Source organism: Mobula birostris, chromosome 2 (genome assembly GCF_030028105.1).
Source record: "Mobula birostris isolate sMobBir1 chromosome 2, sMobBir1.hap1, whole genome shotgun sequence".
In the NCBI taxonomy this organism is placed as follows: Eukaryota; Metazoa; Chordata; class Chondrichthyes; order Myliobatiformes; family Myliobatidae; genus Mobula; species Mobula birostris.
This window is the reverse complement of record NC_092371.1, coordinates 133,920,332-133,934,993: the sequence shown is the minus strand read 5'-3', so window position 1 is coordinate 133,934,993 and position 14,662 is coordinate 133,920,332. Positions and strand designations below refer to the sequence as shown.

Sequence of the window (14,662 nt, the reverse complement as noted above, 5' to 3'; positions counted from 1 at the left end):
AATGGAGAGTACAGAGTTGATGATAGAATTCTTAACAGCTGGTTAATGAACTGCTGGTTATGAAGAAATTAAAATATGGAAGAAACTATTGAACTCGAATAAGTCAAGGTGTCATGGTCCGGTCCGTGAAGTCCGCATTCCAGTTCACAGTCCAGTTCGTGGACTCAGGGCTCCGGGTCTTCCAGCTGTCCCTCGTTTGGTTGAGTTAATCATAGGCACCTGATTCCCATCTTGAGGCTTGGAATATAAGTAGCCTTGGGGTTGAGTGTGGGCTGCTGCTGGAGAAGGGGGAGGAGGAGGCTGGTTGAGTTGGCTTGACTGGAAGCTGGCTGTGTTTTGCTTGATGTGTGAATGTGGTTTGGAACCTGTTGAGGGAAAGAGAGTGGGGAAGGAATGGAAATTGCTGGGAGGGGGTTGTGTGGGTCCGGTAATGGTGGACAAGATAAGAGGTGGGGTTGAGGGAAAGGAAGTGGAGAGGGATGGAGACTTGGGACCAGAGGTAGGCAGCTGGGGAGAGGTGGATTATTGTGAAGGGAGAAATAAAGGGAATGAGGAGGTAGTGAGGGGTTGGATGAATAAAAACCAAGACAAAGGGAATAAAAGAGTAAGAAATGATAGTGGAGAAAGCTCTGAAAGTGAGGAAGATGAACAAGCTCAGAGAGGAGGTGTTGTCATAATTAGGTTTAATGAGAAGGCTCAGGGACATATGAAGGAAATTAACCTGTTTGTGCTAACAACAATTCTGACAAATAAGATAGGGGAAATAGTATTTGCAAAAGTCCTTAATGATGGCAACTTATTGGTAAGATGTGCGAATGAGGAACAACTTGAGAAAGCACTCAAGCTAAAAGAGATAGGAAAAGGCAAGGTGGAATACATTGGGAGGGTGGGAGCACAAAACAGTGGTTGTAAAGGAGTGATTATGGGGATACCAATGAGTATAAATATGGAGGAGATAGAGGAATATCAAAGGAGGGAAAGTAATGAACAAAGACTGAAAACAACAAAGGAGGGAGTGAAAAAGGAAAGTGAATCAGTATTGATTGAATTTGAAGAAGAAAGAGTGCCAAGGAAGGTGTTCCTGGGTTTCATGAGTTACCCAGTAAGGGTGTATGTGCCAAAGCCACTGAGGTGCTATAATTGTCAAAGGTTTGGACACACGGCTAAAAACTGTAAAAGGCAGAGGAGATGTGCTAGATGTGGGGGTGATCATGAATATGGAAAGTGCAGAACAGGAGTTCAACCAAAATGCTGCAATTGTGGAGGAGCTCATAATGTTGCATATAGTGGGTGTGAGGTTGTCAGATGGGAGACTAAAATTCAAGAAATAAGAGTGAAAAGAAAGATCACTTATGCAGAAGCTATAAGAATGTCAAGAGAACAGAATAATGCTCCTAATGAACAGGGAGCAATAGGGATACAAGAGATGCAGCAAAGAATAAATGACAGGAGTTATGTAGACAAAAAGGCTCTAGTAACATTCATTGCAGGAGTGATTAATAGTACGGCTGAGGTAAAGTCAAAAAGTGACAAAATTCAGCTGGTGGTAAAAGCAGCAGTAAACCATTTAGGGTTAGTAGGACTGACATGGGAGGAAGTGAGGGAGAACCTCAGTAATCAGTCAAGCCAGGAAGTGTCATGTGTTGGTTAATACTAATTATGGTGATTCTTTTACAATGGAATGCAAGGAGCTTACTGGCCAATAGCCAGGAATTCAAGCACTTTATTAAAGAAATGGTTGTAAAACTGGATGTAGCGTGTATTCAGGAAACTTGGTTAAAACCAACTTTAGACTTTGTGGTATATGGGTATACAATGATAAGGAAAGTTAGAAATCTAGGGGGAGGAGGGGGTTGTGCTATGTTAATCAAGCCAGGTATACCATATAGGGTACTGGAGAAAGGAGATGATCAGGAATACATAGTGGTGGAAGTGTGGGAGAGAGGGGAGGGAGTGGTTATAATTAACTACTACAATCCATGTAAAAGGTTGGATTTGGACAGCCTATTAAAGATACAAGGACAAAACAGACAAAGTAGTGTGGTGTGCAGATTTCAATGCTCATAGCACAATATGGGGGGATCAGATTACAGATCCAAATGGAAAGGTAATTGAAGATTTGATGGAAGAAAGAGATTTAGTGTGTATGAATGATGGTAGCGGCACAAGGATAGATATAACAACAGGAACTGAGTCAGTGTTAGATATTACGTTAGTGTCTAATACCTTGACTGGCATTAGTAACTGGGGAGTTTGGACTGCTTCAACAGTAGGCAGTGATCACTACCCAGTTTTGTGTTCAGTGGGTGAAAGAGTTGAAGTATGACCAGGTGGCAGAACCCCAAAGTGGGTGTTTGAAAAAGCTGATTGGGGTAAGTTCCAGAAGTTGAGTGAAGAAGGGTTGACAAAGATTGATATTTCTGGAAATGTAGATGAACTAAACAGTCAGGTGACTGCAGCAATTATCATGGCAGCAGAAGGATCTATACCTAGGAGTAAAAATAGGATGAATAGAAAACTGGTACCATGGTGGACAGAGGAATATTGTCAGGCTGTAAGAAACAGAAATAGAGCATTCAGGCTAGTTAAAAGAACCCATAATATGCAGCATTTGGTTCAATATAAGAAAGCACAGGCAGTGGTGAGAAGAACTATACGTCAAGCTAAAAGGGCAAGTTGGAGGAGTTTTTGCGACAAGGTAGGAAGAACAACACCTGTGGGAGAGATATGGGGAATGATTAAGAGGATGGGAGGAGATAGAAGGGAATGGGAATATCCAGTAATGATATCTGAGGAGGAAACTGCAGTCTCCAGTAGGGATAAGGCTGAGGTCATGGCCAAGTCATTTGTACTGATACACAGTTCAGAAAATTTGTCTGAAGAAGGGAAAGGATAATGAGCCAACACCCAGGTGTGTTAAGCAGGAGGGAAGGAACAGATGATATAATTGATGATCCATTTACATTAACAGAAATTGTGAGAGCAATAAAGAGATCGAGACCAACCTCCCCAGGGAAAGATCTGATGTGCTCTGTGATGCTAGAAAATCTAGGAGAAGGAGCGCTCTTGAAGTTGCTGTATTTTTATAATAGAGTGTGGGAGGAGGGAAGATTGCCAAGTGCATAGAAAGAAGCAGTAGTAATTCCAATAAGGAAACCTGGCAAGGATCTGTCAAAACCCACTAGCTACAGACCAATTGCATTAACATCAAGTATATGTAAGATAATGGAAAGGATGATAACAGAAAGGTTATCATATGAGCTTGAGAAAAGGGGAATGCTGGCAAGTTATCAGAGTGGTTTTAGAAAGGGAAGGAATTCCATGGACTCAGTGATCATGTTAGAGACTGAAATAAGGAAGGCCCAGGCAAATAGAGAGTCAGTAGTGGCAGTGTTCTTTGACATTGAAAAAGCCTATGATATGATGTGGAAGGAAGGATTATTAATTAAACTGCACAAGATGGGGGTTGGTGGGAGAGTTTTTAATTGGATTAAAGATTTTTTGTTTGGTAGAAAAATTCAAGTTTGGATTGGATCAGAATTATCAAAGCAGTACATAGTGGAAAATGGCACACCTCAAGGTAGTGTGATTAGCCCGTTACTTTTCATCATTATGATCAATGATGTCTTCACAAAGGTACCAGTGGATATAGGTAGGTCACTGTTTGCGGATGATGGGGCCTTGTGGAAAAGAGGCAGGAACATGGACCATATAATCAGGAAACTACAAGAAGCAATTGATGAAGTGGTGGAGTGGGGTTATGACTGGGGATGTAGATTTTCAGTAGACAAAACTCAAACTGTATTTTTTACCAGGAAAAGGGTTGAGGTAGGGAAGAAGTTAAGGATGTATGGGGTTGAATTAGAAAGGGTTGCATCATTTAAATTTCTGGGAGTTATATTTGATTCACGATTAACATGGGCAGACCATATTAGGAAAGTTGAGGAGAAATGTAAAAAAGTAATAAGTGTGATGAGATGTTTGACTGGTAGGGAATGGGGAGCAAGTTGTTCAGCTTTGAAGAGAATGTATGTGGTTTTAGTAAGATCTGTATTGGATTATGGAAATATAGTATATGGATCGGCAGCTAGGTCTCTTATAAGGAAACTGGATGTGATTCAGGCTCAGGCCTTGAGAGTGTGCAGTGGGGCTTTTAAAACGTCACCAGTGTCAGCCCTACAGGTAGAAATGGGAATAATGCCTTTGGAACTAAGAAGGATGCAACTGATGGCAAACTACTGGGCTAACTTGCAGGGGCACAATGATTCTCACCCTACTAAAGGAGTGTTGCAGGAGTGCTGGGAAAATGGGAGGTTTCAGAAGGATACCTTTAGTCGGGTAGGGAATGATATCGCGAAAGAATGTGGAGTATTTGATCTGAGGATAAGTCCTTTAGTAGTTTATCCGGTTGTAGCTCCATGGAAGCTTGTATGGCCTGACATAGACTGGCATTTGTTAGAGGTAGAAAGGAAAGAAAGATATAAAACAGATTTGGTAAATGCATTTAACTGTCATGTGATGGAAAAGTATAGTGATTATACTCACATTTATACGGATGGTGCGAAGGAACCTGAAACAGGAGTGACAGGGTTTGGGGTGGTAATACCAGCAAAAGAAATTGGAATCAGCAGAAGAACATCTAATAAGTTAGGGGTGTTTACAGTGGAGATGCTAGCAGTGTTGTTTGCGTTGCAATGGGTGCAGAAAGCCAGACAAGCCAAAGCATTGATATGTTCAGATTCATCTTCAGTTCTAGCAAGTTTAAGGTCTTTTCACACAAACAGTCGGCAAGATGTACTTTATGAAGTCCTTCAGTTAGTTACAAGGATTGCAAATCAGGGAGGTCAGGTAAAATTTCTATGGGTTCCAGCACATGTAGGGGTGAAGGGGAATGAAAGGGTGGATGAGTTGGCAAAGAGGGTGTTAAAGAAAGAAAATGTGGAAATGCACATTAGTATCAGTAAAGCAGAGGTTAAGTGTGTAATCTGGGAAAAAGTCAACTGAATGTGGCAAGAAAGATGGGACAGGGAGGGGAAAAGGAGGCATTTATATCAAATACAAAAGAGTGTTGCAGTTACTAGGGTAGGTAATGAAAACAGAAGAGAGGAAATTGTGTGGATTAGGTTAAGACTGGGGCATTGTGCATTAAACAAAACATTGAAAATGATAGGGAAACACCAGACAGGATTGTGTGAGGAATGTCAGGAAGAGGAGTCAGTAGAACATGTAGTTTTGTGTTGCAGGAAGTATGGGATACAGAGAGAGATAATGAGAAATAAATTAAGGGAGTTGGGGATGCAGGAATTCACATTAAAAGGGTTGCTGGGCATGGGTGAGAGAGCACAAGTCCGGGTATTTTTAGCATTTTTAAGGGGTACAGGGGTTTTTTATAGAATATGACGAATAAACAGGAATAGAATACTAGGATGGTCAAAGATGGGAGGGTGAAGTGTAGGTTTGTGTGTGTATGTATGTGTGTATGTATGTATATGTGTGTGTGTATATATATATATATAATGTGTGCGCGCGATTGGGTGAAGGGATTTAGAATGTATGTCTAGTGGACATTCTGGAGCAGAGGGTGGCGGTAATGCACCATTAAGCTGGATGCCAACCGCCGTAAAACAAGATACAGACAGTGTGGGCTGCTGGTTTGTCTTGTCAGTCCTCCCTGGAGCAACCTGCTTTCACTCCCTAGTGAAACCATTTGTGATCTTTAGGCCTGGTTGGAGGAGCACTGCTTCATGGAGCCTTGTTGACACTCATTGGAGTAGTCTTTGCGCCATGGATTTGGCTGTTTCCCGGGCCAGATGAGTGGTTGTCAGCCACTCTGAGCTAGGTAGGGATCTGGCTGTTTCCGTAGCCAGCGGAGGTTGCTGGCTGTAACTGCGACTCGGAGCAGCCCCGAAGCAGAGATGGAACTGTCTGTCATTCTTTGGTATTTGTCTCTTCTTGTCCTCGCCTCTGTGGGGTAAGTCAGGCTATTTTGCCATTGCCTTGTGGGGGGATGTGTCTTACCTTGTCTTTGCCTCTGTTGGGTAAGTCTGACCATTCTGCCATTACCCAACAGGTGGACCTGTCCCACCTTGGTGTGGAGATAAAGTTGAGTCTCGGCTTGTTTAAGGATAAGTCCAGGCTCTATGTCTATGTAATATCCGGTCTCGTGTTGGTGTCGTGTTAAAGGTGAGTCTTGGCTTTTCGATGGATAAGTCCCGGCTCTATGTTGATGTATAGTTCCCAGTCTGTCTCTGAGCTGCAGCCTCCAAGTTATCAGCCTTCGCATTCCAAGAACCCAAGCCTCGAAGATTCTGCAGCCGAGCTCCAAGAACACGAGCCTCGAGAATCCCGAGCCTCAAGAGCAAAGATCCTAGCCTGTCTCCAAGCTCAGGCCTCTAGGCCCCAGCCATGGCCTGTCCTGAAGCCATGTCATGTCCTTGCCTGGTTCTGGGGTCCGAGCCCGAGGCAAGACCCAGGTTCTGGGTCCTTGTCCAGTCTCGGGCTCGGAGTTGAAGCCTTGTCTCCTAGTCCATGGTTTCTAGTCCTGATCCAGGTTTCCCTAGCGCAAGTCTGCGTTCTGGTCCCTGCTCCTGGTCTGAATCCTGTCACGTCCCTACTCTAGTCAAGTCCTGTTCCTTGTATTTCAGTGTCTGTATCTTGCATTTGGGTCTGTTCTCAGCACCCCATTGTGACACAAGGATAGCGGAAGTAGACAAACCAAATGTATTTGTTTTTGCCATGTGGTTAAAAGAATGGAGGTTGCCATTTTGAGCTATCTTGTGAACTGGTTTTGTTTGAGGAGGGAGGGGAGTGAATGTCAACTCAGACCTTGAGAGGCCTGCGTCGGGCATTTTCATGCCTTACAAGGTGCGGATTGATAGTCTATGTGGGGCGTCACTCCTCGCACAGACAATGTGTATTTAAGTGCCTTACTCAAGAACAAAAACATGCTGCCACAGCTGAGGCTCAAACTAGCATCTTTCAGATCACTAGACGAACGCCTTAACCACTTGGCCATGTGCCCAACACCAGCTACGTTTGAGAATAGCTGTATAAAAGTGCTTTAAAATGGATACAATGATGCTCCTGATAATCTGCTGAACTAGAGATAATTTCCAAATCAGAAGTTATTTTGTAAAGTGTTCTTTGGTAAGAAAGAACATGCAAGCTTATGAATAGGGGAGTCTGTTACTAGGCTTGAGTAACCCAAGCCTAGTAACTAGTTGGTCTGCTCTGACTCAGAACACTTGTCACTTCTGAGAAGGGGAATAAAATGATACTGGCTTGTACTAGAGCCAATGGGAAGCTGACACAGGTTAGCCAGATAGACCAGGGCCAATGAGATTGAAACACAACATTTGAACTAAAAAGGAAAGAGCATAAGAATGAAGGGCTTCGAGTTTAAAGTGGTGAGAACTCCAGAGATTAACTATTGCGAGGAAGACCCCCATACCAGGGGCTGGGAGAGGAAGGATCAATCATTTGGCCAATGGCAGATCCCCTATTTCAGTGTTATAAATTAGAGAACTGGTCTGAGTGAATGTTGGTACAGAGGGAACAGTAGAATTCATGTTTTAAGTTGTTGATCCGGAGTCAACATAGTTACGTTGATATTTGTGCAGAGATCATAAAGTGCAAACTTTGATTAATTAAGAATTGTGTGGTAAATTGCCTAACCTAGATCAGTTGATAATTGTCAACAGAGCAGAGAGATGTTGAAGTACGTGGTTCACTAGAGGGTTGATAAGTTGGTAAAGGTGTATGGCATGCTTGCTTTCATTAGTTGTAACATTAAATTCAATAGCTAGAAAGTTATGTTACAGCTTAATAAAGATCTAGTTAGGCCAAATTTACTATATGCAATTCAGCTCTAGTCACCTCATTATAGGAATGTAGACTTTGGAGAGAGTACAGAGGAGGTTTACCATGATGCTGCCTGGTTTGGAGGACATATGCTATGAAGAAAAGCTGGGGCTATTTCCTCTAGAGTAACAGAGGTTGAAGAGAGATTTGACAGAAGTTCATAAAATTACATGAGGCACATATAGATTAGACAGTCAGCACCCTTTTCCCCGGATTGAAATGTCTAATACTAGAGAGCATGTATTTAAGGTGACGGGTAAAAGAGAAACGAGATGTGTGAGGTAGGTTTCTTTCACAGAGTAGTGAGGTCTGTCATGCACTGCCATGGGTGGTGGTAGAGGCAGATAGAACAAGAGTATTGAGAAACTTTTAGATGAATTTGCAGAAAAGGGGTGGGGGGATATAAGGTCAATGTGCTGGAAAGGGGTATTAGGTTAATTAGGAGGGTCATTGCTTCAACTAGTTTGGCACTCTGTTAAATTCATTACCACAGAGTCATTGGGTATATTTAAGGCAGTAGTTGATAGGTTGTCATTTAATAAAGGGATTAAGGTTATACAGGGAGAATTGGAACTAAGAGTTTTTAAAAAAAACAGCCATGATTGAATGGCAGAGCACACTCAATACCCAACTGACATTCAGTGTGATAACTGATTTTTGCCTTCACCTGGCAATGATACTATAGTTATTTCCTGAACTTGACTGAAGTTTCATCAAAATCTATATTCAAATTGAAACTGTTTACAGCTGTATTTTTAAAAAGTTGTACATGAACAGTTATTATCATAAAAAAATCTCCAATTCATTATAGTGAAGAAAATTTAATGATATTGCATGATAATTTTTTAAAGCATTGGACATCTTCAGCAAATTGCATATTTGTTTAGATAAAATGCCCAAAAATATTTTGTGGTTTTAATGTAACTTCAGAATTTCTTTCTGATCTACATAGGTATTTATGGATGGTAATCCCAGTTTGTATGAACTACGGGCAAAAATTAAGTACTATGCTTCTATACAGCAAGAAATTGAGGAAGTCAGCCCCAACATTATAGTAGATTTTATTGAACTGAACACAGGTAAGCGTTAAAGCACACTTTTATATTAACTACAAATCTTCATAAATTTAATGTACTGCAATATTACCATTTCTATATCTACAGATTGAAGATAATTGCCTTGGACCATATTTCTAATTTCTGAATTGTTTGTTTCTGATTTTCACAATTCTAGTTATGTTTATCTTTTAATATAATTTAGTTTTAAAAGTTATTAAGACTTAGCATTAGTAAAAATAAGTTAGAAATGTTGAGTAAACAATTAAACTAAATAGACATGGCAGAATGGTGCTGAAGGTAAATTGGTTTATTATTGACGTATGTACTGACATACAGTGAAAAACTTTGTATTACATGCCATCCATTCAGATCATTTCATCGCAACAGTGCATTGATGTATTACAAGGGAACACAATAACAGAATGCACAGTAAAGCCATACAGTTACAGAGAAAGTGCAGTGCAGGCAGACAATAAGGTACAAGGTCCATAATGCGGTAGGTTGTTTGGTCATGTCCACTTATCACAGCAGGATAGAAACTGTCAAGCCTGATGGTATCTGCTTTCTAGCTTTTTATCTTCTGCCCCATGGGAATAGGGAGAAGAGAGAATGACCAGAGTGGGTGGGGCCTTTGATTATGTTGGCCATTGAAGAGCACTAGAATGTAACAATTCATGTGTAAAATGTCCACGTCTTGAGTGATTTTTTTTAATATTAATTTCAGCTCTGATCCACAGATTGACCACCTTCTGGCTAAAGAAATTCCTCCTCATCTGTTCTAATGGGACTTCCTTGTATTCTGAATCTGTGCCCTCTGATCATAGATTCTCCCATGAATGGAAACACCCTCTCCACATACTCTACCTAGGCCTTTCAATATTCAACAGGTTTCAATGAGATCCTCCCCTCATTATTACTCAGTTCCACTCCCTCTGTTAATCAGCCTGTAGCCCTGCGACTAATTCCCTCTCACCTAACATCAAGCTCTCTGATTCTTTTGCAATTTAGGGTTAATTTACAGTTGAAAATTAAGTTACGAGTACACGTTTGGAATGTGAGTGGAAACCAGAACACCGGGCTGTGACTAGTGGTGTACCACAGTGACTGGTGTTGAGACTTTGCTATTTGTAGTATATATTAATAACTTCCATGTGAATGTAGGAGAAATTATTAGTAAGTTCAGGGATAACACAAAAGCTATAGCAGGGCATAGATTGCTTGGAAAGCTGGTTGGAGTTTTGGCAGATGGAATTTAATCCTGACAAGTGTGAGTTTTAACAAATCTAATGCATAAAAATTAGGAGTTATTTCTTTACATAGAGTAACAACAAATTAAAATGTATTGCTGCACGTACTATTGATGAATTTAAGATGTCCTCATACACGTATTGAGGATGGGCTTAGAAGGATAAAAAGTAGTCTAGAAAAGGATCATTCAAATAGAGAGAGCTTAAATACAGTAAGCGTAACATACTCCATAGAGTCATAGAGAAATACAGCAAAAAAAACAGGCCCTTTGGACTATCTACTCCATGCTGGAACTATTTAACTGCATAGTCTGTTTCAGCACTACAAATTATATTTCGTTCCATGCAGAATGAGATGACGGACCCACATGTTGCCTGAAAACATTGTAACATATATTTTCTGGTGTGTAGCAAAAATTATTCTAAAAACTGCATCCCAAAAATTTAGAAAAATTCATTAGTTCCCCTCTACCTTTCTATCAAGATGCCTTATCCAAGTGGTTTATTCTGAACATTCCTCGCACACAATTTTATTGTGTTAAAATATATCATCCTTTAAAAATTGGACATATCAAACAGTTTAGGATCTGAAGTTAATATCAAAAAATGATTTCAACATTTTACAGATATTTATTTTTTATTTCCACAAGACTCTGTACTTATGAGGTATTCTTAAACTGCTTGGAGAATGACAAATGCATCAGTTGGAAGAAAAACAGTTAATATTTTTGGTTAAAACAAGATGGTTTAAAGTTGTAGAGAAGATGGAGGATCAAATGAAGGTAACATCTGTGACAGGATGAAGCTAGAGCTGGCATGTAGTTAAGTGTAGTTCACACACGGAACAACATCTCCTTCACTCACTCATTTTCTCCAGAACAAATTTTCCCAGGCCCACAAACCCAAGATCTTTTTGTGTGAAGCATGAAACAGTCTTTGTTTAGTGCTACTTAGACTTCCTTCCTGAAATTATTTCCTAGTACATTGGTGAATGCATTGATATTGCTTCCTGCATTTCTAGAACTAGAAGATTTCATTACTTTTGCTGCCAGTTTTCATCCTCCTCTCATCTTCACGTGATCTATTTCTGATTCATCCCTTAAATCCTTCCATCTCAGGAGGAGGGCTAGCCATAAAACATCCATAATCCCATAGCTATTTGAACCATGCTTCCTTTTAACCTGCCTTTTGTATGAACTCCATTCCATTCTTCCAATTCCTCTATCTCTAATGATGAAACCTTCCATACAGATTCTTCTGAAATATATTCCTCCTTTTGGAACTATGGCCTTAGCTACTCAATAGTGGACTAAAATCTCAGTTGCATCTCATCCAGTTCCCACATTCCTTCTCTCATCCCTTTGCTACCTGCCCAGAACAAGGATGGAATTTCCCTGTTCCTCACCTTCAGCCACACTGGCCTTCATAGTCAATGGATCACAATTTGTAATTTACACCAGCTCCAACAGATCCTGTCACTATTCGCGCCTTCCTCTCCCCCTACTCAGCAAGCAGTTTAAATGGGCTGTTCTCTTTGATTTCCTAGTCTGCTCTTCCATCTATAAACCATTTCTTGTATTTCAGCATTTTCGTTTTACCTTTCACATATCATTTCAACTCTTCTCTTCCTACCATCCAAGGATCTGAACAACCTTTGCATGTGAAACAGCGATTCATATTCACTTCCAATCTAGTGCACTGCACTTGGTGCTCTCCTATGTTGGAGAAACCAAACAGATTAATAGAATGAATACATGATAAAGTACAGTGCAGGCCCTTCAGCCCACAATGTTGTGTTGAAGTTTTAACCTACTCCAAGATCAATCCAATGCTTCCCTCCACATAGAACTCCATTTTTCATTCACCCATGTGCCTATCCTGAGTCTCTTAAAAGTCTCTAATATATCTGCCTTTACCACTACCGCTGGCAGCATGTTCCATGCACCCACCATTCTCTGTGATATCCTCCCTATATTATGCTCCAATCACCTTAAAATTGTACACTCTGGTATTAAGCATTTCCACCCTGGAAAAAAGTCTCTGGCTGTCCACTTTATCAATTCTCTTATCTTGTATACCTCTATCAAGTCACCTCTCATCCTCCTCCTCTCCAAAGGTAAAAATCTCCAGATTCACTCAGTCATCAAGGAGAAAACACCTTGATTGATACCATACAATTTTGACAGATATAATAATATATTTGACAATATAGGCTCACCCTCCCAATCTCACCACATTCTACCAGAACAACATTGAGAGTGTCTTCACCAGCTGCATCATTGTCTGGTATGCAAATTGGAATGCGTCAGATTGCAAATCCATGCAACGGATAGTGAGGACTGTTGAAAACATCATCAGGGTCTCTCTTCTTCTCTTTCATGACATGTATCAGAAGCTCTGCATTCGCAGTGCTTCCAGCATTATCAAAGAACCTTCCCATCCTTTCCACAACCTCTTTGACATCTGACAGTCAGGCAGAACATACCATAGTATAAGAAACAGAACTGTAAGGCTGGGTAATAGCTTTTTTCACGGCCAGTTAGACTTCTTGACATCCTGCTACCACCCAGCACACATACACATCCTCTTTTAATCCCATACCATAACTCCCTCCCACTGCTCCCAAATTCACAGATATGCCCATCCTGTACTGGTCACTTCCTTTTTTTATTGCTGCTGTTTTCTTCTTTCACATATTTATTTGACTAATTGTTTTATTATTGATAGGATGCAAAACTGGGCTGAGAAGTGGCAGATGGAGTTCAACCCAAATAAGTGTGAGGTGGTTCATTTTGGTAGGTCAAATATGATGGCAGCATATAGCATTAATGGCAAGAATCCTGGCAGTGTGGAGGATCAAAGGGATCTTGGGGTCTGAGTCCATAGGACACTCAAAGCTGCTGTACAGGTTGACTCTGTGGTTAAGAAAGCATGCGGTGCATTGGCCCTTATCAATTGTGGGATTGAGTTTAGGAGCCGAGAGGTAATGTTAAGGCTATATAGGACTCTGGTCAGACCCCACTTGGAGTACTGTGCTCAGTTCTGGTCACCTCACTATAGGAAGGATGTGGAAAGCATAGAAAGGTGCAGAGGAGATTTGCAAGGATGTTGCCTGGATTAGGGAGCATTCTTTGAGAATAGGTGGAAAGAACTCTGCCTTTTCTCCTTGGAGCGATGGAGGATGAGAGGTGACCTGATAGAGGTGTATAAGATGATGAGAAGCATTGATCGTGTGGATAGTCAGAGGCTTTTTCCCAGGGCTGAAGTGGCTAGCACAAGAGGGCATAGTTTTAAGGTGCTTGGAAGTAGATATAGAGGAGATGACAGGATGTTTTTTTACGCAGAGAGTTGAGTGCGTGGAATGGGCTGCTGGTGGTGGAAGCGGTTACAATAGGGTCTTTTAAGAGATTCCTGGATAGGTACATGGAGCTTAGAAAAATAGAGGGCTATGGGTAACTCTAGGTAATTTCTATGGTAAGGACATGTTCTGTACAGCTTTGTGGGCCAAAGGGCCTGTATTGTGCTGTAGGTGTTCTGTGTTTTATGTTTCTATGTTTTATAATAGTGCCAGTAAGTAGAGCACCACTGAGTGTAGCGGTTAGTGCAAAACTATAAACAACTCATGACATTCTGGAGTTTGTACTTCAATACTGGCACCAACTGTAATGAGTTTTTATGTTCTCCCCCTGTAACCTTATTGGTTTCCTCCAGGTGCTCTGGCTTCCTCACACTACAGTTGTTAGTATGTTAATTAGTCTTTGTAAATTGTCCTGTGATTAAGCTAGTGTTAAATAGGTGGGTTACTGGGTGGTACAGCTTGTTGTACTGGATGGGCCTATTACACACTATCTCAAAATAAATAAAGCGATAAATAGACAAACATTATACTGTCTTACATCAACATACATGCTGCACTTGATGTCAATCTGTTTATCATCAAACCATGCCACTCAGGGACTTGTATCAATATTATTTTGTGACTGTATGTGCTACATCATAACCATACAGTATATGCTGTGTGTGACTATTATTATGTACCCCATAACTGGGTTGCCAAACCAGCCGAAATGGACCACTTAGTTGGAGTCTGGTTTAACAGAAACTAAAAGTTTTATTAAAGAAGTAAGTAACACAGTACTCTAATCGTAAGGATGTAAATGCAACAGGTTAGCAATGATAATACACGTGTACACAGAACTAGGGTAACAGGAATCAACCAAGCTCTATCGCAGTCTAGGGGTAAAACGATCAGTCTTAAGTGACGCAGAGTTCAGTTCAGCTTAGTACAGTTCGCAGTAATCACTGTTGTGCCATTAGAGAGAGAGAGAGAGAGATGGCAAATTTTGATTCAGACAGACCTTTGATGTTCTTCGCAGTTGGCTTTTGGGCGGACCCTTTTTTATGTCTTCTGTGGTCACTGACTGTGACCCCCTCCGTTCCGGATACGACCGTTCTTCCGTGGTGAACCCGGCACCCAGGCAAGGGCGGACACACACA

At 41.0% G+C, this 14,662-nt stretch overlaps 1 protein-coding gene across 1 annotated transcript in view; it reads left to right on the top strand.

Moving 5' to 3' along the window:
• The window catches only part of LOC140210901 (dynein axonemal heavy chain 8-like), a 1,093,299-nt gene that overhangs the window by 341,711 nt on the left and 736,926 nt on the right, over positions 1-14,662 (top strand). The window contains exon 29 of the mRNA XM_072280167.1: positions 8,813-8,939. Within this exon, the coding sequence (XP_072136268.1) occupies positions 8,813-8,939 (127 nt within the window). The remainder of the gene's footprint in view (positions 1-8,812; positions 8,940-14,662) is intronic.